This window comes from Lissotriton helveticus, chromosome 10 (assembly GCF_964261635.1).
Source record: "Lissotriton helveticus chromosome 10, aLisHel1.1, whole genome shotgun sequence".
Lineage (NCBI taxonomy): Eukaryota > Metazoa > Chordata > Amphibia > Caudata > Salamandridae > Lissotriton > Lissotriton helveticus.
In genome coordinates, this window is record NC_136071.1 from 257,212,451 (window position 1) to 257,239,588 (window position 27,138).

At 44.9% G+C, this 27,138-nt stretch overlaps 1 protein-coding gene across 2 annotated transcripts in view; it reads right to left on the reverse strand.

The window, feature by feature from the left end:
- Window positions 1–27,138, reverse strand: part of DLEC1 (DLEC1 cilia and flagella associated protein) — a 691,969-nt gene that overhangs the window by 313,457 nt on the left and 351,374 nt on the right. For both annotated transcript variants that reach the window (XM_078665272.1, XM_078665271.1), the window contains one exon: window positions 14,195–14,353. In XM_078665272.1, the coding sequence (XP_078521398.1) occupies window positions 14,195–14,353 (159 nt within the window). The remainder of the gene's footprint in view (window positions 1–14,194; window positions 14,354–27,138) is intronic.

A 27,138-nucleotide genomic window follows, 5' to 3' on the forward strand; every position in this document is an offset into this window, starting at 1 on the left:
CTGGACAAACACAGTTTGTCATACAAGGCATTTATGTTTAGCGATTTGATGGTGTACATTTTCAGATCTAGGAGGTAACTTTGGATATCAATAAAGACTAAACCCTAACCGTCACCATGACAACTTCCTGAATTAAATCAAAGATATTTTATGCGGTGCTCAGCCCAGCACCGCCTGTGCTCAAAAAGGTGCAGTGGGAGTAGGCACATAAAAAGGCACATGCCTAAGAATAGGAAATACGAAAAATGTAAAGGGGTGACAAATCTCAGGATGCTTCTTTTACATAGCTCTAAAAGTAAAAGAGATACACATTTACCTCTAGACTGTAATCTACTGTTCCTTCATAGACTCTTTACTTTTTAGGGATATGTCTCTGAATCACCAACCCCACTAACCATTCTAATTTAACAGCAACTTGTAGTCTCTCCCTCTTCTCTCAGAATGTTCCTCTCACCAGCAAATTTCTGTTGCTATACTGAAGCAGTACCATATAAATCCCAGCCTTCAACTGGACATGAGATTGCGATAGGGGAACCACGCCCATGGCAGGGAAGAATAGGACTATGAGCATTTATCGACAAGGAACCAGAACAATACTAATTCTTCTTTTGTCATCATTCCCTAATTTTTTAGGCTGTCCCAAGCAGTGTAAACTCTATAACTGACACTCTTTCTCACCTGTGCATGTCCGAAACAAAGAACAAGACATATGGAGGGAACTGGTCCTAATACACTGCTTAAAATGCAAGAGTCTGTCTTTAGAACAAATTGACTTAAATTGTGAAGGATGAAATGTCCCATTTACTACAAAATGATCATGGATACGTGAAGGAACCACAGTAGAATTTCAGCTAGATTTCTAATGACCAACCAAGAGAGTGCTTTGGCAACTGAGGGATAGGATTTCTCCAGCACACACAACTAAAAAACAGCAATGAACCACCCCAAACCACTTCATTGGCATGATGCACAACAGTGCACAGATAGTCATCTAGCCTTCAAGAATGTGAAAGGCGGGATCATCTCATCCCAATCAGTCGTAAGATTGGCTTCCTTCTATATGCACACGTCAAGTTCTGTATACCAAAGGTCAGACGATTTTACCATCAACACACTCCTGACCAGCAAGTTTAGGCTAGAGCTTATGGCGGAAGATTTTAACAAAATGGCAAATTGAACATAACTGCTGAGTAATCTGGTAAAGAAACAAAAGGTTATATTATCAACAAGCTAAAAAGATGAAGGGCTTGAAGTGGTAAAAAAGCTATTAGGCAAAGAGAAGCAGCGGTAAAGTCATACATAAAGGTATGAGATCATGCCTTAACCTAGAAATACAGAGACCAATCTTAACAGTCGAACAAACAAATACTCCAACATGCTGCTGAGGGCAGGGGATGCTCTTACGCTAAGGCAGAGGAGCGTCGCCCCACTGCTTTTCAGCAGCGTAAAGTGGCAAAAGTGCCTCAGCAGGGAAAATAAAATGATAATAGCATCTTGTTATTAACATTTTATTTTTCCCTGCTGAGGCACTTTTGCAGGGTGAGATGGGCAGCTCTGCAGAGCAGGGGGAGGAGTGGTGGGCATTCTGTAAGTGTGTATGATGGTTTGGCCAACCAAACAGTCAATGCGCACTTTGCTTGTTCTCCACCAAGCTGTATAGCCTGGGTGGAGAACATGCACAGGCTCGTAGTCCTCGTCTCACAACTGAACCATGGTGCTCAGACCAATCATGACAGCAGCGTCATGATTGGCTTAGGGGGGCCTGTGTGTTTCCTACTTCCGTTCTGGCTGGACACGAGACGCAGGAGAGACAACAAGGAGAGATGCTGTAAGTTTTTATTTTTCTAAAAACCCCAGCTCCCCTCCACACCACCGCTGATTCGTGCCAGCTGCCACTGGCAGTGGATATAGCTAAATTTCTTCAATCATGCAATAAAAAAGCAAGCACTGCAGATACTGGTAAATACTACACGTGCAATACGGCAATTAAATACATACAAAACTTCAAACGTGCAGAATTCCTGAGTGTGGAACTTAACACCTATCACAGAGGAATGTTATATAATACAGACCAAGTGCCCACCAACTGACAATACTGATTGCCCTGTGCAAGGAGATAGGAAGAAGCTAAGAGATACTCCCATACTGTCATATCAACTGAGTTGTGACACATATTTCTTAAAACTCCTTCAAAAAGGAAACAAATCCTAGAAGTTAACACTCCCTATTCTTTCTAAAGGCCCTTGAAACAAGCAGAGAAAGAGATACAACAGGGAGAATAGAAAGAGAGAGAAAGAAGGAAAGAGAAGCAGGACATCAATGTATACATTTGGTAATCTTCTTAGAAGAAGTAATCTGTAGTTTATTTTGAGCAACAAAGAAAGAAGCCAAGGCCCCTGACCAGGACAACATAACAGAGAGGCTGTGGTATCCTAGCCAAGTTTGGATTTGACGTAATAACAATCATAGATCAAGAGAAAACCACTCCAGCGTTAAACATGGAAAAATAACTACAGCATCTATCAACATGGTGCAATCAGGTGAATTAAGGTCTTCCTCAAGAGGGAAGATGACCAAAAACCTATACTACATTGCATGCCTGGAGACCTCAGGTTTCAGGTCTCTACGGAGCTGGTTCCACAAAAACATCTATTGAAAAGAATGAAGTAGCTAACCATGAGTTGCTCACTAAGGTCAAGCCTGTCTGGGGTGGCAAAGTAGGTAACAAACAATGGGTTGGGATTCTACCCAGAGCAAGTGTCAGTGGTTTAGACTATTTGCAAGCATTCCTCCCATCACCATTATGCGTTTCAAGCATTTAAAAGCAATAGCATCAGCGCAATCAAAATTCAGGGATACAACAAGAGAGCTAACTACACTAGGGGCCTGATTACCATTTGGTTCTTGTATTCCGACCCATGCGTAAACCGATTTATGTACAGGTCAGAATTAGTAGCTGGTATGTAGTTAAAGCATCAAATGTTTATTGTATGCAGTAAATATCTCAAGCGACGTTAAAGTTCGACAGGTTAAACCTGCTGAAATTTAACCGGGGAAAAGCATACAGCATTTTTGATATCATATAGATTTTGGTTAATGAAACACCAAAATCTGCATGGTGTTCCCAACCAACCTGTTGTAGGCCATATTTATTGCACCGGATAAATACCATACCCCATGGTATTGTTATTTATCAGGTACGAAAAACAGCACCCATACTTGTATTCAGGCTCTGGGTCTGTGCCCTCTCACATAGAACTAAACCTTAGGAATGCCTTGAAGTGACAGGAATATCTGTATGCAGGAAATACAACTAAAGAAATGGACAGTGTTTCAATAAACATAGGCCTCCTAGCCAGAGAAAGACATGCTCAGGACAAAGAAAGAGTATGAAAACTGATGGCAATTCAAATGGCTGCTGGAGTTCCCTCCTTCCCAAAATATGAATTTTAATTAGGAAGGGGGACAAAGTGGCAATGTTGGTTCTCTTAACCCGTAGCTTACATGCCAACCTGCCTTATTTCAGACTCATCTCAACAATCCAGCACTGGTGGAATTAACTTAAATGCTTGATAAGGGCTTTCAAAAGATCAAGGAGTTTGCCAGTCAGGTAGCAGTAGATACACTTCTTGAGAGCTTTCCTGTCTGATTTAAGTTTGGTCTGGACACTTGAGCCTAAGTTCAACTGCTAATGCATGTTCTTTAGAGGCAGATTTGAGCAGTGTGGTGATCCTTCATGGCTACCTAGTTTATACAATTGGTCTAACAAAGGGTCGAATAGAAGCTACTCCATGTTACCTGAGGATTCATTGGGTCTTCTTTACTTTTACTCTAACAGTTATTATAAAATCTGGTCAGTGAGCTTCTCTAACCCTCTGCAAGCCTACGTAGAAGCCTCCAAGATGATGCCAATCAGACACAGAGAAGCCATACAGGAATGATACTTCCCATCCTCCTGCACAACTTATACACATTATAGCATATGCAAGCAGAAGGGCTGGAAACATGCCAATACTGCAAGAGAATGCTCCATTTTTTTTTGTTTGAATCTGTTTATAGTTTTATCAGGCAACAAGACACATTACAGTAGCATTGTCATTACACCTCTCCAGGAGAGCATTGTCATGAAGTACAATAGTTATACTCAACAGATAAGTATGATGTTGAGAGGAGTTGATCATACAACAATCTGCAAAGGTTTGTCAGAATACATTTACCCGCCTAGGAGAGAAGATACAATACAGACATATCAGCCTACTAAGAGAGTAACACATGGACATTGGAAAATAACCAGGCGATTCCAAAGTATTATAAAATCACAATCAAAGAAACACTAGCCCTACTCCCCCCCCCAAACAGGCACACACATTGTGATTAAGCAAGAGAAGACATTATGTGCCAAGATAAAACAACAGGTTTGGCTCCTGAAACACATGAGCAGAAAAAGGCATGCGCCCGTAGATCCTCGGTCTTCACTGTCTCTGCCTATTAGTGGTCAGCTTGAACATCGGTGGCATGCCGAGTGGCTGTTTGCAGATCAGTCAGAACAGTGTCCCAATAAGTCGCTATTGGAAATTTGCGCAGGCCTAGGCCGTCCTTTATGTTACGCAACACTCTCTGCCTGGGCCTATGCGATTAAGTATTGAGTCCAGGCTGAAGCAGCTGGGGGCTCAGGCGATTTCAGTCAATGAGTAATGAGTTGTTTGGCTGTCAGGAACGGTAGGTCAAGTGCTGGCCTTGTCCCATCACATGAAAGTGTATAGTAAGGTGCTCTTGCACCATGTTGCCTTATTTGTTCCCTAGTGCTGCATTCAGGGAGGTACAGGAGGGAATGACCAGGAGGTAGATAATTATCCTCCATCAAGTACTCATATAGTAGGAAGGTTCAGTCGCAATAGTGATCCTCAGGGTGTGAAGGCCTACCGCATGCCAAGAGGCTAGCTCCGCCAATGAAGTGGTGATGTGTCCCTAGGTGTGCCGAGCAGGGCCTTTGCCAGAGCATAGGGGGTCACTGATATTGTGAGGCAAGGGAATCGGCAAAAGCAGCGATATGCTATTCCCAGAAGCAAGGGGTCAGGTATTTGCGCTCGGGTACAAGGTTGAAATAGATGAAGGATGTTGGGGAGGAGGTAGGCAGGCATTATCGTGGCAGTGTCAGCAAGATGCAGGCCCGCCAGCCATTTAACTACCCATTGGAGTTGGGATGTGAGGTAGTTGAGTTCGAGGTTTAGTACAGCGAGCCCACCCTGATATGTAGGCAAGTATAATTTTGGGAGTGCCTCTCTGCACCAAGAGTTGTTCCATATGAATTCCCTCATTAGCTTCTCAAAAGAACGAAAGAAGGATGCTGGAATGTAGAGGGAGAAGTTGGCAAAATAATATAAGAGTTGGGGCAGGATGATAATTTTAAGGTGGACTATGTGCCCTGCTACCGATAGCGGCAGTGTCTGCCAAAAGGTCATCTGAGCTCTAAGGGATGTGGCAGCTCATACGAGAATGCCATCAAATAGGTCTATGGGCAAATGATAGACCTGGATACCTAGATACCGGAACGTGGTGGGTTACCACGTTATGAGAGCCCTGTTTAGAGTGAAGTGTTTGTCCAGCAGTGCAGGCATGAAAGGGAACAGACAAGACTTAGCCCAGTTAATCCTCAGGCTGGAAAGATCAGCAAAATGGTTGAGAATTAGGGCGATAATAGCTGGAATCGGATGCACATCCCTAAGATGGATGAACACATCGTCCGCGTAAAGAGGGATGAAGTGAGTTCCTTCGCCCAGGGGGATACCCCATTGACCACTTCCCACGGGAAGGGCAAGTGCCAGAGGCTCTATCGCTAGGTAAAAGAGTAGTGGGGAGAGCAGGCATCCCTGACGGATGCCCCGGCATATCTGTATTGGCTCCAAGACCAGGAGGCCCATCTTGACCCTTGCTAATTGTTGACTATATAGTAGCTTAACGAACTGCATAAAACAGTTCCCGATACCATGAAGCGGTAGCATTTCAAAAAGGAAGGTACATTCAAAAGAGTCAAAGGCCTTCTCAAGGTCCAGCACCAGGCATCCCACTCAGGGCCATTGACTTGGGGGATACTTCAGGACACGAAAGAAACGCCACATGTTTAGAGTGGTATTACGAGCTGGGACAAACCTGTTCTGATTGGGACGAACCTGTTCTGATCCGGGTGTATCAGGGCCGGGACCAGAGTTGCTAGCCCGTCCGCTAGGATTTTGGCCAGCTCTTTGTAACCCATGTTCAGCAGCGCTAAGGGCGTATACAAGGTACAGAGGGAATGAAAGAGTCGATGTTGTGTAAGTTGGCATTGATCACCGTCTGATATAGCAAGGTATAGTGGCAGGTCTGCTTGTGATGTATATCACGCTGAGTGTAGAGCAGAGTGCCAGCTGTGGATTGCAGTGTCATGATAGAGTGTAGTAGCTAGGCTTGGCACATGAGCCATGCCAGTAGTGAGCCAAATTTGTTGGCAATGGCATGAGTCCTGACTGAGTGAATCACGTAGTTGAGGCAGGGCAGCTGCTCCAACAGCGAAGTATGCTCTTATTGAGTCTCCAGCAGGCAGCAAGAGTTTGCTGGGTTTCATGCCGCCAGGGTCTCAAGTTTTAGGAGTGTGTGCTCGATTTGGAATATGTCTTTGTCGAGTTGTTTGTGCATGTTCCAATTCAACCCTAAGCAGTGGCCTCTAATTGCAACTTTAAACGCATTCCACTCAATCAGTCTAGTTGTTGTCGACTCATGATTGAGCTGAAATTAAACCTTGATAGCTTAGCTAAGCGAGGCACCAAAGGGGGATCTTCTAACGCCGCTGTTTGTAATTGTCAGGTTGGAATAGTGGGAGGGCTTGTGTCCCATGTGAGTTGCAGATGTTGGGGGTTGTGATCAGAATGGGTGCGGCCTAAATAATCGATGTGCGACAGAGGGAAGTAAATTAGTTGTACCGACAACTCAATCAATTCTAACATGCAGGTGATGGGGCTAAGAGAAGGAGTATACTATTGTGTGAGCGTTACACAGGCGCCAAATGTCAACAAGCTGCCAAAGCTGAAACCAGTTGTGTTGTACCTGGGGGACGCGGTTGTGTGAGAAAATCGAGGAAATGATCGATCCATGTCAGTGTTCAAAACACAATTGAAATCCTCTCTATAAGCTTGTGAAGCCCACTCCAACAGGAAAGCCTCTCAGACAGGTTATGGAGGAACGAGATTTGATCTGTGTTAGGTGCGTATATGATGCCTATCAAGATGTGGTGGCTGTCTAAGTGGGCCTTGATGAACATATAGCATCTCTCAGTGTCCACAACGACATCTTCCCCCATGCAGGGGACCCCCGGTTTGACCCAAATCAGAACACCTCTGGCATAGGAATAAAAATTGGTGGCAAACACTTCACCACGTCAGCGTCTTTAAGGCTTAGTCACTTCGCTGAGTGTTAAATGTGTTTCCTGCAATAACCTACATGGGTGGAACGAAGTTTGAGATATGAGTAAACAGCGTAGTGGCGCAAGGGGTGTGCATTACCCACATGTGTAAGGTAATTATGTTAGTGTGGGTCATGATGTCAGCGTATGAGGATATGATGGTAAGCTACCGCATGCAGAGCGGGTGGCCTGCACATGGGTAACACTAGTGGCTTGCAGAGGTGGGTGTTTGGTTTGAGCCCCATAGAACAGAGAAATGCAACTGAGAATAAAACCAAGAAAGAACAATGAATACTATTAGAGCTGAGAGACAGCACGTACCTGCCTAAACTGCAGAACAATGTGTATCGAAATTGGTGAAACAAACAGCATAGAGGAGGTGAGGGGAGAAGGTGCAGCAGTCAAAGGTGGTGCACCCCATACGTTGAGAATGCGTATGTGCCAGCTAATGATGGGTGAGCAGCACCACATCAGGACGCCATTATGTGACCCAAGGTGACTGCTTGGTGTCAGCAATACATGGCGAAGAAGTGCAGGGGCTTGGTGCCCACATGCCAGCTGTAAAGGAAAGGAGGTTAGTTGAGATACAGGTAAATCCACAGTAGGTCATGGTTATTGGAGTTTCATCATACAGACTGCAGTGATTTGTGGAGCATAGTTCAAATGAAATTGTCTACAGTCCATGGAGTTACATCAGGAGAGACCATTGAGTCCATTCCAGAGGGCCATGTCGCTGAGGAGCTGTCATCACGGAAGGACTTGGCGGAGTAATCATCAGGATTGAAGTCCTGGGTAGCCTCACGTATCGCGTCCGTTGACTGTAGAGCTTGTCTTCTTTCCTGAATTACTTGTTCCAGATGGCAGCAGTTTTGGGTCTGGGGGAGCACTTTGATTTGAGTCCGCGTCTGCTATGGTGACCTACAGTGGGACCGCGAGGCACAGAGTTGTCCGGTGGGTACTGGCTAATAGGTGCAAGTCCTGATTACATCAGTCAGTCCCAAGCATCTCCTGGGGATTTGAAGAAGTGGATTGTCCTATCGGCGGCAACGCAAAGACGTTCGGGGACAAGAGAGAGTACCGCAAATTAAGAAGGAGTTACGTTGACGCTGCACCACCACTGTGTAGTCTGGGGAAAACATGATGCAGGCATTATCAATGACAACATCTCAAAGTTTCCACGTTTCTGGTAAAATTGAGTTGCGGTCTCGGTAGTGAAGCAGGCGGAACAGTAGTGGTTTGTGGTCTGAGCCAGGCGTGGGTGTCCATGTTGGAAAGCGATGGGCCTGCTTGATCAAGAAGAACTGTTATCGGGTGGTTGGAAGGAGTAGATCACTCAGCCAGTGTTCAACGTAGTCTACCACGTTTTGTCCTTCGACTCCTTTGGGAAGACCAACCATGCAGACACTGTTTCTTCTAGAGTGGCTTTCCACATCCTCTGCCCTGTACTTAAGAGTGTGCACACAGTCCACAATTGCCTGGGATTTTGGGTAATATTTGGCAAGAGTTTGTTCCGCAGTGCAGATCTTGTTGGCCAGTTTAGGTGGTCTGCGTATAGCAGTGTGAGGTTTGCCGCCATGCTGTAAAATTCATTTTCCAAAGAAACCTGGGTGCTTTCCAGGGATGCCTGGGTCGTCTCCAAAGAGTCCAGGACAAGGTCCAACTTGACCCTGAGGGATGAGGGTCACAGGAGGCAGGGTTGCTGATCACTGTGTCGGCAATGACAGGTGGGCGAGGGGGTCACATTTGTGGTGCCCAAGCATCGGTGCCCCATGGTCTTGTTGTATGTAATTGAACCCTTAGCAGGGATAGGTCCAGGTCACTATGGCAGCTGTCCCACTTGCCAGCGTCTGAGGGCCCACACAGATGCCGCAGCACAAGCTCAGCGTGTCCAGAGGTGCCCAGAAAGCAGCTCTCAACAGAAAGGGCAACAATGAAGAGATCAGAGGTGTGTCCCAGCGAGTATCAGGCATGAATGTCTCCAGCGGCAACAGCCACACAGGGCACAATGGGTGAGGAGGCAGCGAAAGTGTGACAGTGTAAGAAGTGCAGCCTCAACAGTGTATGACACCCCCAAGTTGTACAGACCGGGGGATCCTCCTCTTTCTTTAATACTGGTTACTTATGGCTGGGCTTGTCACGCCAGCAGGGAGACCCAAGTAGAGCCGTGACGGGGTCTAAATGTCCACTGTTGGCCAGAGGCGGTAGAAAGAGTTCTTATGATCATGAAATGTTATTTATTGGTAGTTACTTGTTCTTGCTGTACTGTATACCTGTGATTATATCTATAAAGTTGTAAAAAAAGAAAAAATTTGCCTAGCTGGAAGTGTTCTCAAAATTTCCCAGTGTCACAAACATATTGTTTCTTGCTCACATACACTGCTCCCCCTATTGCTAACGTGAGGGGGTGTTCTCTGGGTCAATCTACACATGCTTCCTCTACAGCTGAGAGAGAAAGCAGTCAGAGACCATCTGATTGCCCGGATTAGATCAGAGTACACATTGAACTGTCACTTCTTGTTTGACCAAATACCGCTCACATTCATATCTTCCATATGAGCTCCTCCTTCAGTTAAGAAATGTTCCTTTTGGCTTGCAGTCTTACAGGCTGGGCCAGCAGAATACGGTCCATTCAAAAACTCCTTATTCCTCTTAAGGAACAGTTTATGGTGTGTTCGAAAAAACTGCCACCAATTAGTCCTCAGTAGCCACTGGAGAGAGCCCATCCCCAATTTCATCTGAGGTACCAGTAGAATATATAATGCCATGAGCTCCAGCACTTTCAATACCTGTATTGACAGAGGCATCTTGTCTGGCCTAATAGTATCTTCACCTATGTATACTGATCCGTCACTGGAGGCAGACAAACTTTTCTTTACATCATGTCCATCACTCAACCAATATGCTAGGTTGCTTCTTGTAGGCACTAAGATTGATCGTAGTAGGTTCAAAGGGTACATTTGCTCATGAAGAATGGCTGTTGCTTTGTAGAATGAATCTAGAATCATTTCATGCAAGATACTCTTTATGAGCAATCTCTTGAGGTGTGAGGAAAACTGCATTTTCAAAAGACTTAAATTTGATCAAACCACGACCAGAATCTTCAGAAGGCCTTGAGATACAGATGTCAGGCAAAATGGATGAATTTGAATATAAAGTATTTGCCTCCCACAATGAAACACAATATTTCCCATATTATGAAAGAATGGGTATGAGGCACTATATGTCTGGAATGTCTGGGGATTCAATTGGATTCAACACCTGCAATGAAGTTAAATATCTACCACCTCAAGACACCATCATGATTTCCTCTTTTTTTTCAGAAACTTGTTAAAAAAACATATTTTACTTCTAATAGGGGCTCTTAGCCTTCGTACCTTCTTTTTGAGGATGAGACAAATTCAGATTAAGCCCTCTTTTTCATTTTGCTAAAGATACGCCTTCTATAGCTCATCTTTAGCAATATTTGGCATAGCTTTTGGATGAGTATTTCTCTAAAATTTGCAGTAATTGGCCTTTGTGGTGGCGACAGAAACCCAAAACTTTAAGCTGGCCACCATTTTCAAAATCTTACAAGATTAGTGGCTCATATGTCAGTGTTTCCATGCCAAGAATACCTTCACTAGCCTGCCCCATGCTGATATTAAATGGAATAATCACGTGGCTTCCCTTGTACTTCAGAAATCCCGGTTGTAAAAACAGGTCTTGTTTTATTTCACTAGATCCCAGTCTCGTATAGGTGTCCAGTACTAAAGAGGTTTTCTGAACAGCTTGGTCCTTGGAAAACCGGAAGAACAGCATGGTGTGAGAGGCACTGATATTCCTGAGAGGCTCAGAGAATGACACAGCATTCTATGGCAGATGATGGAAAGCAATGCAAAATGCAGCCTGAAATTCCTTTTAACTAATAAACATTTCCGAGTCAGTATCCTCTGCACACTGGAAGAGAAGTTGATGGGCTCCAAGTACACAGGGTAGAGGCACCGCTTGTTCATTTCACAGAGATGAATCTATGGTCCTTTTTACAAGTTATGCACTACTCAATTATAAGTGGGTTGGGAGCACCTCACCATATGCAGAAATAACAATTCCACTTGTATTGGTCAGAAAATAAACGGCTGGAGAAATTGAATTGGGAAAGCAGTGCATTGCAGCCCAGACCCATTCTCTGGTCTTTCTGACTCTCAGACAAGGTAGGAGGTACATGTAATGTTCCGTAGCGACCCAGGATTTTCCCATTCCCTCCCCCACCCTCCTCCAGAAGAAGAATTCTTGTCACCTCCACCCTGTGGGTAGACTACCTGGTGGGAATCCTATGTAAAGACTTTTCCAATGCCTTGTAAGTGGGGAACTTTATCTATCCTCCATCTGAATGTGCTGGTGTGGGCCATAATTCAACATCTAGAGTTTACAGTAAAAAGCTAGGCTTTGGTGGGTGGAGAGCAGTGGAGAAACTGAGGCAATGAAATCACATTCATCCAATGTTTAATTTGCGCTGGTAAATGTAAATGTAAATGTGCTGGACTTGTAAAGCGCACAGCTGCCCGTAAGCGTCCCGGCGCTTGCTTAGGGAACCTGTCCTGGTATTCCCCTGTGAGAACCCCGGCAGGGTGTCCACAAGGTGAAAGCCAGGCATCCCACCGCGAGGGGCCGTAGTGGAGATTAAGCAAGCTATTGCCCAGAGTCGCAGAGTGTGACCCCGTGAGTTGAGTAGGCACCAGAGCGAGAATTGTCGAGTCCGTGGAATTTTGAGCCCGAGACCCGCCGAGGCGGGGAATCGAACCCTGGTCCACGGTCAATCTCAGCTTCTGGGTCTGCCGCCTCTAACCACTGAGCCACGCTTCTCCACTGGTGATTGCAGGGGTGAGCATCTGAACTCATTTTTGTAGTTGGAGACCTTTTTATTATCAGAAAGGGAGAAAGAAGGGAAAACAAACTTTACAACATGAGCTGAGCCACGTATGCCGTTTCCACGCAAGCGTAACTTCGCTTGCCTGAACCATGCATCTGACTTAACCAGGCATATGAGTGGTTAAGGCAGATAGCGGTATATTGTCCAGAAGGGTCGGGAGAGGAACAGGAAGCTCCGGACGCAGACAGGCAAGTGGGGCTGGGACAGGGTTTGGGGGATGTAGTTGTTTGAAGGGGCAGAGTTTTAGGCTTCAGGAAGGAAGGGTTGGGGTCATTTTAAGGGCTGGGGCCGAGCTTAGGGGGAGGTAGTTGTTAGGGGTGGGGATCCGTTTTAGGGCTCAGGGCGGGGGTCAGGGCAGTCTTTTTAAAGGGGGGCAGGGTTTTAGGGCTCAGGTAGTTTTAAGGGCAGTGCAGGGGTAAGTTTTAGTGCTCAGGGTGGGAGGGGCTGGGGAAGTTTTTAGGGTTCAGGGAGCGGGTAGGGGTAGAGGTAGTTTTAAGGCCAGGGTGGGGTAAGTTTTAGGTCTCAGGGTGGGGGGGCTGGGGTCTGGGTAGTTTTTGGTAGGTGGCAGGGTTTTTGGCCTCAGGGTAGGGGAAGGGGTCGTTCTAAGGGCAGAGCACGGCTGGTGTTAAGGCTTGGTCAGGGACCGAGGTAGGGGGATAGGATTTTAGGGTTTAGGGCGTGGAGGGGGAGTGTCGGGGTAGCGGTAATTTACGACGCATATCCCTTTAACAAACATGACTTTCCAACTAAATCTGTTGTAAAGCCATGCATGGTAAAGGCATGCGTGGTAAAGGAATGCGTGGTTAAGATGTATTCGTTGTTGCGACCGCTTTGTAGAGGCACGCATGTTTCAGCCATGCGTGCTTCTGTCATACAACCAGAAAGAAAGAAATATGACGGGGAAACTAGGAAAACAGTGATAAATAGAGAAAAAATAATGGCGGATAAAACCCGCCAGATTGAGATAAGGAGACAGGCATTGTAGAGTGAGGGGAGAAAGAGGCAAGGTGTGGAATCACGACGAGTCAGCATTGCTGTTTAGCACCACTGGCATTCGGCTACAGGCTCGCACGATAAACGTTGAAGTCCTGCACTTATTGCTTTACAATCGAAGCTCTGTTCACATCATCAATGAACGAAATGTAATGCTCTATGAAGTTACCACTTAGGACTGTTTTTAGGTAATTATAGGGCCTTGAAGAAAAGAGTGGATGTCATGTAAAAACACAAGTGAAAGACACCATACAACCATTTCTGAACAGGTGGTCTATTGTCCTAGGAACAAGTGCTACTAGTATCTCCTAACCTCAAGAGATATGCCATGCTAGGCAGACCTTTTTTACCTCTGGCCTAAGAGTGTGGAAAGCATCACAGTTAAAAATTAAACAATAATGGAATGTGTTATTGTGAAGGAAAGAAATCAAAGTTATAATAGAATAATTTCACATTGACATCCAAGGCGTGTGGTTTTCAGCTAATAATATTGGCCTCTACACTGCTGCATCAGTCTGCTGGGCTACAAAGACTGCTCAACTTTTTGAGAAAAATGTTGCTGAGAATAAATAAAGGAGAAAAAGGACCTGCACTAAATCTATAGAAAGAAAAGTAGAAATGTTCAAAATTCAAACTCGAAGGTCTTTATAAACATTACAGCAAATAAATGGAAAAAACATTTATCACATAAAAAAATAATTTGTAACTCATATTTCAGAAATGTAAAAAAATTCAAAGTATTTTAGACACTTCCCCTTCTTGTGATCCTGCTACCCATACACAACCCTTACCAGTGAAGCTCTGACTAGATGTTAGAACATCTCTCTTTGCAGAGAGAAATGGCTGCCATATCTTACCTCTGCCTTTCTGTCTGCCATGCAAGATGGGCTTTCCCGCATACTCCATTTAGCTGGCAGCTGACTCATGTTTTCAATCTGGAAGGTGGTTAATGTTTTGTCTCCCAATTTAATCAATCCTAAATCGATTGAAGGAGCATTGATAGAAACCAGGGGACCCTGCAATAATGGAAAAACATTATATGGTGCAGTATGTTTGATTCCTATTCTCAAATGTGTACACATTTTGCCTCTGCGCATTAGAAAAGGAACTGTAGTAAATAGCATCATGCTTAGTGTGCATTCTGTTTTATGTGCCCATTCACATATACAAATAGAAACAAGCACTGACAAAGCTAATAGGTTTGTACGGTGCACAGAGGTACACACAATATTTATGCCTGCCTATTGACACAGGCCACACTTACACTCATATGCAGGCACAGCAATGAACCTACCGTCACTCACCAATTCACCTAAAGGCATCCGCACAAAACACGTCAACAGATGTCCATGCAGCCCGACTAAAAGACAAACGCCTATCACAACACAGGGACCAATGGATACACAGGCTTCCATGTGTGCAGACCCACAGGTACCCTTGCATCCAGACTATCAGGCCTGCATGCACCCATGCATCCAGATCATCTGACATTGAGTCACCATAGCACACAGATCATAAGATATACAGAATCCCCTACCTTTCTGGAGAGATAGGTGTGACTGAGGTGGAAAAAGTAGTGGAGTCCCTACGCCCATTAATCAATGGTCACATCTTTAAAATATCACCTCCTAATGGGCGATGCAATACTTGCCTAACCAATCCTTCCTTCTTTGCCAAGATTACATGCGTGTAGTAGAAGTGCCAGGGCACACGTTTTAAGGTAGTCATGCACTTTTTAAAACAATTCACATAACATGACATAACACGACATAACATAACAATACAGTGCACTCTCCTTTGCATCCCTGGCCTGTTATTCAGTACACAGCTGTGTCATAAAATACCTCTTTCCCTATAACTTCATGGGCATCGATGCTCCAAAATGTTGGGAGTAGCGGAAGTGACATCACGTACACTTTAAATTTTATGACATCCCGGGAAGTGGCATCATAAAACTAATGACCCTGAGTTTTTCACACTCACTCACTCATTCATTCATTCATTCTCACTCACACTCTCTAACACTCCCTTGCTCTGAGTCTTAATTGTACTCATTCAGTCGCATTCACCCATTTTGCCTCATTATTACTCACTCATACTTACTGACACTAAATTTCACAGGGAAATCAGCCTGTATGAGGTACACAAGTTGCCGGATCTCCCCGCCTTGCGGACAACTGTTAAATGTCTTAAATCATGTGGCAATTCACTTACTGCACTGGCTTTGCTGAACATGGCCAAGCGCCTAAACCTACATGTTTTGCTTGTTAAACTCCACCGGTATTCCCATTTGGTCCTGTGGTATTACTTGGTTGCAACAGCCCCACCATCTCTGATACCTCTGCTAGGGAGAGCTCCTGTTCTAGATATTGTCTTTCCTCTAGTTCAAAGCTCGGGAGTGGCTGTTCCTCGTGGAAAGTCATGGTATCTTCCTCTTTAGCCGAACGTCTTGCTGTGTACACAGCCTGATAGTACATGGTGAACGCATCCACAGTATTCTAAATCGTTTCAGTATGCGACTAATCAATACCCCTAATTTCTCCCACCCATCTAGCCACTTTCTCCCTCCTGCTCAACCTAGCCAACAGGCCACCCGCCTTATCCCCGACTTGGTATACTAATCTCTGAATTGCTAGGAACTGTTTTTTTGTTATATCATGGGTCAATGCATAGTAACCTCTGCCCAAGGTATCTAGGCGGCAAAGTGTCACTTGGTCTCCCATGTCTGTGTGTAGTTTTTCAGCCTCCCTGATTTCTTGTTCAATTGTTATGATTTCTTCCCCTTTCCCGGAGAACCCTCTTGTAGGCTTCCCAGAGTACACTAGGGGAGGACACTTCATCTTTATTGTCTTCAAAATAGAGTTCCTAGCGATTCAGACACTAGCTATCCCTCAACTCTTGACTATAACTCCCAGTGTCACCTTGAGTAGGGCACGGTCTGAGATTCTCAACGGCCAGTAGTCGGCTGCTATGTTGTTGGTGCATTCTTCCGTCAGGACGAATACATAATTTATGCGGGAGAAAGTCTTATGGACCCTGGATAATAAAGAGCATTTCCTGAGTGGGAGAAATTGAACTCTCCAACAACCTAGGAGGCCCAGTGCCTGTGTAAGTTGGGGCAGTAGCTCCACAAGGGATCTCAAATTACTAAGAGATGGAGCGAGCACGCAGGGTTTCACTGGTCTGCCACCGTGGGGATCAGCCCGAGACCAGTGGTGGCTTGCATCCTAAACTACTGTGTCAGAGATGCGATCGCGAAATGTGGTACAAGTAAGGCAGGTCACTTTGAGACAGACAATTCCAAAATCATGATCTTTCCTGATACACCATGATGATACAAAATTGACATTCTAACTTCATAGTCTACCACAGACAGGAATGTGTTGCATACTTTCAGAAAGACTAAAGTGTTTGCACTACACTCTTTGCTACTAACTCTAAATTGGTGACTGCAGCTACTTTCATTCATTTAAAAGGTGGCAATTTGAATTTTTCTTCACTGTTTATTTTAAATTTTCGACTTTTAAAATTGTATTTGTTTTAGTGTAGACATAGGTGTAATCGGCCTTGACTCTGCTCTCCGCTGTTTTTTTTTTCCTATTTGGAACTATTTCTGAATGGTCAACGCTTTAGTTGTCGCGGTCATGTGCTGGGGCCTGAGGGTAGATCAAATCATAGAACATTTATTGAGCGCACATATCACTCAAAAGTCTCATGGCGCTGGTGGATGTCTCTGAGAGGATAAGACTTAAGATGAAGCTGGATGTCAAACAACCATGTCTTTAAGTTTCTGTGAAAACAGTTGTGATCACTTAAGGTGCGTAGATGGAATGGTAGTTTATTCCAAAAAGACGGCGCAAGGTAAAAAAAAGATCTCCCTCCACCTGTAGTAGTGCGTATTCTGGGAGACACAAGAAGCGCTTGATTGCTGGATCTAAGAATTTGACCAGGTAAATACCTGGTTAGTTTTTTGGCCCAAAAAGCTGGGCCCTTTACGTACATATTCTTGTGCGTAAGGCAGAGTAACTTAAAACGTATGCGCAACCAGTGCAAAAGCTTCAGACTGGAGGCCGATGGAGATCTAGGTGGAAGATCAAGTACCAGTCTTGCTGCAGTATTCTGCAGAACCTGCATCCTTGATAAAAGATTTTCATTAGTGGAAGCCAGTAGGGCATTCCCATAGTCCATACGATTGATGATGAGTCCTTGGACTAAGGGTTTTCTTGCCTCCAGTGGGATCCACTTAAAAATTTTACGCAGGCTGTGCATGACTCCGAAGCAGGCACCAATAGTCTTATTTACATGGTCTTTCATTGACAGTTTGTTGTCTAGTTGGAAGCCCAGATTTCTCACTCACTGAGTTGAAGTAGGACAAAGGCCAAGGCTAGAGGGCCACCAATCAGGTGCCCAATACTCATCTGCCTTACCAAACAGCATTATCTCGATTTTCCCTCCGTTCAACTGAAGGTGGTTAGTACACATCCATATCTCGATTTGAGACATACAGTCTCTAAAGCGAGACTTAGTTTCCAATGGGTCTGGACTGAGAGTGACCAAGATCTGGGTGTCGTCGGCGTAAGACACAACTTCGAAACCAAAGGATCGAATCACTTTGGCCAAAAGGGTCACATAAAGGTTAAAGAGAGTAGGACCCAGAATGGAGCCCTGCGGTACCCCCATCTTTACTGATCTACTACGAGAGTTTGTACTTCCCACCTGTACTATCATAGTACGATCAGTTAAGTAGTTCTTAAGCCACTGGAGTGCCTTACCCCTGACACCAATCTCCCAAAGCCGACGTTCAAGGATGCTGTGGGAGATGGTGTCAAACGCAGCAGATAAATCAAGCAGGATGAGGATAGATGCCTGCCCCCGTCTAAAGCCCGCCTGATATTATCCGTTATCTCAAGCAAGGCTATTTCAGTGCTATGGGCTGCCCTAAAGCCAGATTGAGAAGAGTCAAGCAGTCCATGGTTCTCACGATGGGCAACAAGCTATTTGTTGACCAAGAACTCAAGCATTTTTCCGAAATGAGGAAGCAGCGATATAGGACGGTAATTAGTCAGGAGTTTTGGGTCTGCAGTAGATTTTTTCAATATAGGCCTGACCCTGGCAGTTTTCCATGATATAGGAAATTCTGATTCTGACAATGATTTATTAAATAAGTCAGTGAGGTGGTCTAGCAGAGCAGGGGCAATGGTAGGAAAAATATTTGGTGACAGAGGGTCAGTCGGTGAACCAGTTTTTATTTTAACAAAGGCTTCAGTCACCTCTGTAGAACTGCACTGTGTAAATTCCATCAAAATATGAGGGGTATCTAAAGGAAATGGCAAAGAATTCCCCATATCATTACAGTTATCACGCACTGGAAAGGAGGTATGACTGGCCATGATCTTGTCCTCGAAGAATTTAGAGAGAGAATCTATCCAATCTTGAGAAGTAGAAAGTTGAAACTGAGCAGGGGGATTAGAGAATTCCTTTAAAATTTGATAGACCTCTTTATTAGAGTTCGCAGCCTTCTCAATACGATTCAAGAGAAACATTTTCCTAGTATGCCTTATATTTTCCATGTACTTATGGTAAACACCTTTGTAAAATGCGCGGTCTGTCTGTTCCTTGGTTTTCCTCAATTTCCGCTCTGCGGACCTACAAGAGAGCTTCTGTAACTTTAGTTGGTCAGTAAACCAGGGAGCAGCTCATGCTTTAAGAGTAACTTTAGTAAGAGGAGCGATTTTATCCAAGGTGTTGAGTATAACTCTATCTAGGGAGATAGCACACAAATCTATGTTATCGTTAGGGCTAGATGGAGTGGGACTAAAAGTGGCAGCGAAAAGAGGCAGAGTGACTTTACGCCAAAATCTTCTCCAAACGACATCCTTATAAGGGACCATTTTGATAGCATGGTCAGAAATGATACATTTTAATAAAGAGTGATCAGACCACAATGATGGTGTTAGAGATTCCACCCTAATCTCTGTCGAGTTAGTCAACAAAAGATCGAGTGTGTGACCAGCAATGTGAGTTGGCCCAGTAACCAGTTGAACCAATTCCAAGGTGTTGATGCTAGAAATTAGCTGGTCAGTATCAGTATCATGCAATAACTCCGCATGGTAGTTATAATCGCCTAACAAAAGGAACAAAACGTACATGCAGGGAGTCTCTAAAGAAAATATAAACGAACGTGTGGCTCTTTGCACTACATTTACTGCTATTAATTGTAAATTGATGATTATGGCTACTTTTTCTAATTTAAAAATCAAACTAGTTAGGGGTCATGTACCGGGACAAAGGGAGAGACAAAAACACACATGCTGAGGGCACGCCACTGGTGCGCTAAAGACACGCCCATCCAGTGCTTAAGTTGAGCCGGTGGTTTGCGGTGCTCGGCACCTGCACTTAAGTGTTAGCAACGGTATCTATGACAGTCTACCACATGGGGGCGCAGTTTTGTTAATTCAGAGATGAGCACAACAACAGTTGTTTATTAATTCAATATACATTAAGAATGACTAATACCTGCTGCCAAATCTATTCTTCTAACTTTGGGGTCCTGAAAATGTCAGAATTGTAACACTTGTAGGAGTTTAACTTATTAGGTGTGCTGGTACTGTAATCGGCAGCGGCAAAACGTAGTGCAAGCCTGCTGGCTAGAGCTCTGGCATGTGAAAGAGGACAAAGACAGCCACCCTTGCTGTTTTTATCAAGACATAGAACCATTGCTCATTTATACACAACAGGAGCTGCTTATGGTCAGAACTTGCAACTGTAACTGCCGGATTAAATTTAGTTTTATGCCCAGAAGAAATAAAACCAGTACAGCAGAGTTATTATTATAGTAGCTATTCACATAACCCCAATCTGAGCACTTATAAGTCAGTTACCCCAAGTTACGATTAAAGACAAAGGTGATTTAGGAGGCTGTGATCTTGTAGGGTAGATCCTTACTAACACATTAAGAAGAGATTTGCAACCTTAGTTTAGACACAAATCTAGACCTCTTCTTTATGGTTAAGACTTGGATCCAAGAACATCGTACTCCTGATACAGCTGGGTCAGTGCTTAAAGGTAACTAGTGACCGGAAGGAATGGAAAGATGGTAGGGTGGCTATTATTTTTAGGCACTCATTAAACATATGACTACTCACTGTGCATAGTAGTCGAGGGAGGGACTGATTTGCAATATATGTCTTATAACATCATCCAACGGCAACACCGCTAATTCTGGTTATGAATTAGTGCAGCAATATGCCCTACTTGCCATAAAAGCTACAAATCTATTAGTATTAGGTAAATGTAATATCCATGTAGATTAGAAAGACTCCCCAGAAACTAAGAACCTTCTAGAGTCACGTAATACTATCAATCTAAGGAGGAAAATTAATTCAGTTACTCACAGAGCTAGTCATTGTTTAGACCTGTTATTTGACAATACTGATTTTGTGATACAGGTGAATCAGACCCCAGTCTTCTGGTCGAACCATTTCGTAATATCACTTTACTTAATATTGAAAATGGCGGCAGATAGCAACATTAGCAACATTTTGCAAAAAAGGAACTAATCAAGAGTTACTCCATCGAACATCTGTTCTCTACTAAACATTACCATTTTCATCCAATTTATCATCGATAATATAAGCATATAGTGGGCAACAATAGTGCTACACCTATGCAAGAACGTTGTGAAAAAATGTCCTTCCTTGTTGAGTAGATAGAGTATGTGTATGCTGATTTTGATAGGAACAGGATGGAGACTGTATGAGTGGATCAAGAAAATAAAGGGCTATCTGAGCAAGAATATAAAAAGATTTTGACAGGGTAACAGAAGAACTAATATAACAACGAGTAAGCTAATAAAATCAGTTTTGCTACAACTTTCTTGAGACACAAATATTTTTTATATGATTACTGAACAATTTGCTCCTAAATTGGCAGAACTCCTGAATTGATCAGTTGCATGTGGGTTACTCCCTTCCAGTTGGAAAAAGGTATCATTATTAAAAAAAAAGCTGCATTGGATAATGCAGTTTTAAAGAATTATAGACCGTAGCGTAGTATCAAGTTGTATTTTATGTGGTTTTGGTGCCCTATTTCTTACTGTCGACTGGAGCCATGGCGCCACAGGAGAACTATTTCAAAATATTCCAGATACAGGGATTCATGAGGAATCAGAAGATAGAAGTATCCATCGGATGAGTTTTTTCAGGCCATAAAATAAAAGTGCTCTAAACAGAGATAATTTGCCTGTCAATTTTTCTAGCCATAATTCAGCGTCAGTGATCGAATTGCCAGAGGTGGAAGACATTAAATGTGCATGACCCTTGGCTTCCCCAACAGGAGCAGGCCGTGTAAGATCTGAAAGTCTGCAAGTGAGGGAAGGTATATCAAGGAAGAAACAATCCTATCTGGAAGTAAATATATATATAGTGTTCTTCTTAAAACATCACAATGTCAAATTTATGAAAAATCTGCAATAACTGCAGCTCTTTTTTGACACTAACATAAGGCATGTGATAGAAGCATTAGGGCCTCCAGGAAGTGTTGGTTAAGCCTATCCATCTCACTGGCCAGCGAAAAGGAACAAATAAAGAGACTGATGGAATACATGCAAAATTGTATCAGACAGAAGTCATTAATACTGGTATGTCACATGCACACAAAGATACATAGCCTGAGGGTGAGAATATTAAAAAAGCATGTGGCTCTAAGAAAACTCTATTGCAGCAGAAAGCAGCAGGGCTTACTGATGTATGAATGATACAGAATGAACAAGTGAGTTACCTTCGGTAACACCTTATCTGGTAAAGGCACTATCTAGTCGTAGTTTCTTTCCTTTGAATATCCCGAGTCAGACTGTATCCTGAAGTTTTGTTAGCAATACACCTGCGCGCAGGTAGGTGGCATAGTTCGGCTCTGCGCCAGCATCGTCTGCTCCATAAGTGACATGCACAGTACCAATATAGGCGCCACCTCGGAGCACTGACGTCAGTTACTTTTGCGACTTTCCACGCCAGGAGTGTGGAGTCGCGATGAGAAACCACTGGTGTGGAAAAGAACAAGGCCCTGGTAGGATGTCTCCTACACCTGAACCGATTCACAGAGTGGGGAGGGTTTGTAAGGAATATGCAGCTTGAAAGATTCTCTACCAGATAAGATGTTACCAAAGGTAAGTAACTTGTTCATCTGATAGAGACTTCTAGCCACAGACTACCTACAATAGATACTCAGGCAATACCTCCTCGGAAGTGAATCTGTGAATTAGATTAAACCAAAAAATCTTGCAGGACTGAACAGGCGAAATGCCCGTCCTGACGGACCTGACTGTTCAGGCATTATTGTTTTCTAAGAGTACCCAGGTTACTGACTAACAAATATCCAGGATAGGAACGTAGTGCGCAAATGCAGTGGTAGCAGCCTTGGCAGTGATAGCGTGAGCCTGCAAGCCCTCAGAAGGCTGCTTCTTGGCCGATGCGTAGCAGATCTTAATGCACCGGATAATCTATTGTGAGATGATTCTTTTCTGTACAACTTTCCCTTTTTTGCTACCACATAACCCACGAAGAGTTGACTGTCCACCCATAACTCTTTTGTATGGTCAAGGCAGAGCGAATACACTTTTTTTGGGTCCAGGTGGTGGAGTCTCTCCTCTTCTTTAGAGGGATAAGATAGAGCAAAGAAGGTAGGCAGAGTGATGTTGTGGCCTACGTGGAAATGAGTTAAAACCTTTGAAAGAAAAGAGGCACGCGTCCGAAGAACCAGTTTGTCTGGGTAAAAGGTGGAGGAAGGAGGGTACAGCAAGGGCACTTCTAGTTTGCTGACACTCCTGGTCGATATTATGCCCACTAAAAAAGCAGTTTTGATAATCAGCAGCCTAAGAAGGTGCTTGAATGGTACACATCTAAGCAAGGTAAGGACCAAGTTGGAGTTCCACTGATGCATGTAAAAGATTTAGGTGGGAACATATGTTGCAGGCCTTTAAGGAACCTAGTCACAACAGGTGACTTAAAAGAGATGGTTGGTTTGGCAACTGCAAAAAATGCTGAGATGAAGGACAGGTAACCATTAACTGTACCCAGAGGAGAGCTCTGCTGGGCCAAAGACAATGCAAACAAAAGAACTTGTGTGAGAGGTGCAGATAAGAGGTCGACCTTATGGAAGGCACACCATGATACAATTTTCTCCCAACAGCCGGTGTATACCATCTTGCTAAAGGGATGTATAGCTGCCAGAATAGCATCGCAGACTTCTGGAGGAAGGTCGAAAGCTGTCAACTGTCGCTGCTCATCCTCCACGCATGGAGGTGGAGGGTGAGCAGAACCCTGATCTGTTGGTGTGACAGAAGATCATCCCGAAGAGGCAGCCAGACCGGAGAACTAATGGTCATGTGCAACAGCTCGGGATACCAGACTCTCTGTGCCCAAACAGGAGCCACAAGAAGGAGTAGGGTCCGGTCCTTACTGATCTTCTTGAGAGCTCTGAGCAGGAGTAGTATTGGCAGAAAGGTGTACAGAAGGTTGGTGTTCCTCTTGAGGCAAAAAGCATCTCTGAGTGAGAGCTACCTTGGAAACTAAAGTGCACAAACTGCTGACATTGCACGTTCTTGGCAGTGGTGAACAGCTCTAACCAATGCTCTCCCCACTGCTGAAAGAGAGCTTGCACCACCTCCGGGTGGAGACGGCATTTGTGATCTGCTAAGCATCTTCGGCTGAGTTTGTCCACTCTGGCGTTCTGAGAGCCGGCCAGGTGTTGAACCACCTGGGAATGCCCTGATGTTCCCACCATATTCAGAGGTGCAGAGCCTCCTGAAATAGGATCCACGACCCAACCCTGCCCCGTTTGTTGCAGTATCACATGGCAATGGTGTTGTCCATGAACACCTGCACCAGCCTGCCCTTGATCGTAGGAAGAAAGGCTTTTAATGCTAAGTGGATCGCCCAAAGTTCCAACAGACTTATGTGAAGCTTGGACTCTAGCAGGGGCCAGAGTCCTCTGATCTCCACCTCTCCCAGATGGCCACCCCAGCACAGAAGTGATACATCTGTCACTACAGTCAACTCTGGCTGGAAAAGGGAGAGGGGTCTGCCTCTGACCCAATTGTGGTTCATTAGCCACCACAGCGGATCTTTTGCGTTTCCCTACGAGAAGTGAACCATGTTGGAGATATTCACCTGATGCTGCATCCACTGGGCCTTCACTGCATATGCCAGCAGGCGTTGTCACCAGCAGGATGCACAGGACCATAAGGCCCAACAACCTCAGTGTCAGTTTCGCCAAAATCCAGGATCTAGGCTGAAACATTGATATCATAGCCTGAATATCCTGGGCTCGCCACTTGGGAGGATAGGCCCGATACTGTGCCGTGTGCAGAACAGCTCTGATGAAAGAGAGCATCTAAAAGGGAATCAAGTGTGACTTTGGCACGTGATAGTGAACCCAAGCAAGTGCAGGTGGTTTGCCATAGTCTGAAGGTGGGAGATGACTGCCTGGGGTGAGCCAGCCTTCAACAACTAGTCGTCGAGGTAGGGGAAGACTGAAATCCCTGACCTTCACTGAAGAGCTGCAACCACCACCATCACATTGGTGAATATCAAAGGGGCACAGGTAAAGCCAAAAGGGAGCACAGTAAATGGAAGGTGCTTGTGGCTCACCATGAACCGCAAATAGTGTCTGTGGCCTGGCAGGATGGAGAGTGGAAACAAGCATCCTACAAGTCCAACATTACCATCCAGTCTCCCGGGTCCAGGGCAGACAAAACTTGGGCAAGCATGAGCATTTTGACCAATTTCTCTTTCTTCAAGAAGAGGTTGAGGAGGCACAGATCTAGGATAGAACGAAGTCTTACATCCTTCTTTGGCACCAGAAAGTAATAGGAATAAAAACAACAACCTACTTCTGATGCAGTCACACTCTCTATGTCTATGGCTCTCTTGGCAAATAGAGCTTGCACTTTTTGACGGAGCAAGGAGAGACGTCCTTTGTCAGCCAATCATAAGTGAGTGGACTGGGTGGAGGGGTTGTCACAAAGGGGAGGGTGTATCCCCTTTACACTATCTGTTGTACCCAGCGGTCTGATGTGACTGAATTCCAGTAGAGGAGGTGATAGTGTATTCCACCCCACTGGGTACCTATGATGGTTTGAGGACAGACTAAAGAGGTTTGGAGGCAGCGACTGCCAGGATGTGGTGGACTGACCTGACAGCTGGGTATGGATGTGGGTGGAGAACCCTTCCGTAGCCACGAAAGGGCAGAAGGCAGCTTGGGCTTGGCGAGTGGCCATAGACAAGCCCAAGGGTTTGGCCACAGCTTTGCTGCCCTTGAAGAGCTCCAGCACTGAATCCACCTTGTCTCCAAAGAGGCGAGAGCTATCAAAAGGCATGTCCATGAGGGAAGCCTGACATCCCCTGATACGAGACGTTCTCCGCCAGACATGGTGATGCAGGACCACCGACAATGAAATTGCTCTACCTCGAGAGTTGGTAGTGTCATGTCTACATCTGATGGAGAACTTTGCTGTATCTCTACGATCGGCAACTGCCTGAGAGAGTATGGGTCAGGCCTCCTCTGGAACCAGAGGCAGCACTTGCGCAACCAAATTGCATAGAAAATGGGCATAATGGCCCAAGAGGTACGTGGTGTTCACCGACCATAGTGCAAGGCTGGTGGAAGAGAACATTCCCATACCAATGGTGTCCAGCCTCTTGGATTCCCTATTCAGTGGGGTCGTAGGAAACGCGCCAGGGTGATTGTGGGATAGGAGGAATGGACCACCATCATTAAATGGGAGTAAGGACTCCCAGCTGAAGCACCTCTGTCTAGATGTTAGTTTTTGACTGCCATTGAGGGTAGGTTAGGGTCCAGGACCTCAGCCATCCTGTACACCACCATAGCGAAAGAGGCTTCCTCCTCTAAAGCCACAGTAAGAGGAGACATCAGGTCAGTGTCAGATGAAGAGTCCAACCCACTGGCTTCACCCAGTTCCTCATACCACTTGTCCTCCTCAACTGGGTCTTCTATATAAGGGGCCATAGACCCCTCCCAAATGTCTCCCTCCCCATGCCTATCTATTAAATAACACACTGGCTCTGCTCCGGGGAGGAGGTCTTCGGTTGGCGCCGGATGAGGCATCGGAAATGCCCATCCAGCTCTGTGTCGGAGTCTGGTATGATTATGGGTATGGCGCCGCATAGGGGCATCTGCACAGCTGGGTGCGTAAACATTTGAGCAGGCGACGAGGAAGGTCTTAGTCTTGCTAGAAGCTCCACACCAGATCCAGTGAGGGATCCTAAGAGCCCGTTTGATGCCAAGGGCGAACCCCCTGGTGTGGTTCCAGTATGGGCCCCTTCTGCACCTGTAGGGCCCAAAGTAGATCCAGAGAGGCCCATCTGCCCAAAATTGAGGTGAATGGCCTCATAAAATTGCTTTAGCTTGGCAGGGGTCGCTCCGGGAAAATTGGGGAAGGGTGTAGTGGACCCAGGTTCAGACGTCACCAACTCACGGGCCTGAAGTGTCAATGCTTTCTCGTCTTGTCAGATTACTTCGACGGGTGCTAGGAAGTCAAAGAGTGTTTGGACGTCTTCAACTGCTTGTGTTTGTTGGACTTATAGAAAACAAAAGAAGGAGTACCACCAGCAAGAAATCACAGATTCCTATTGGGGTGGAAGGTTTAGACAAAAGGAAGAAAGTCTCCTTTTGTTAGAAACCCCTCACTCATCACCTAGTGATGACATGCTTCATCATCGGGGTCCACCCTAATGACCTAGCGTCATCAGGGTGTGCTGCAACACCTGATTACAGTGGAGCAGGT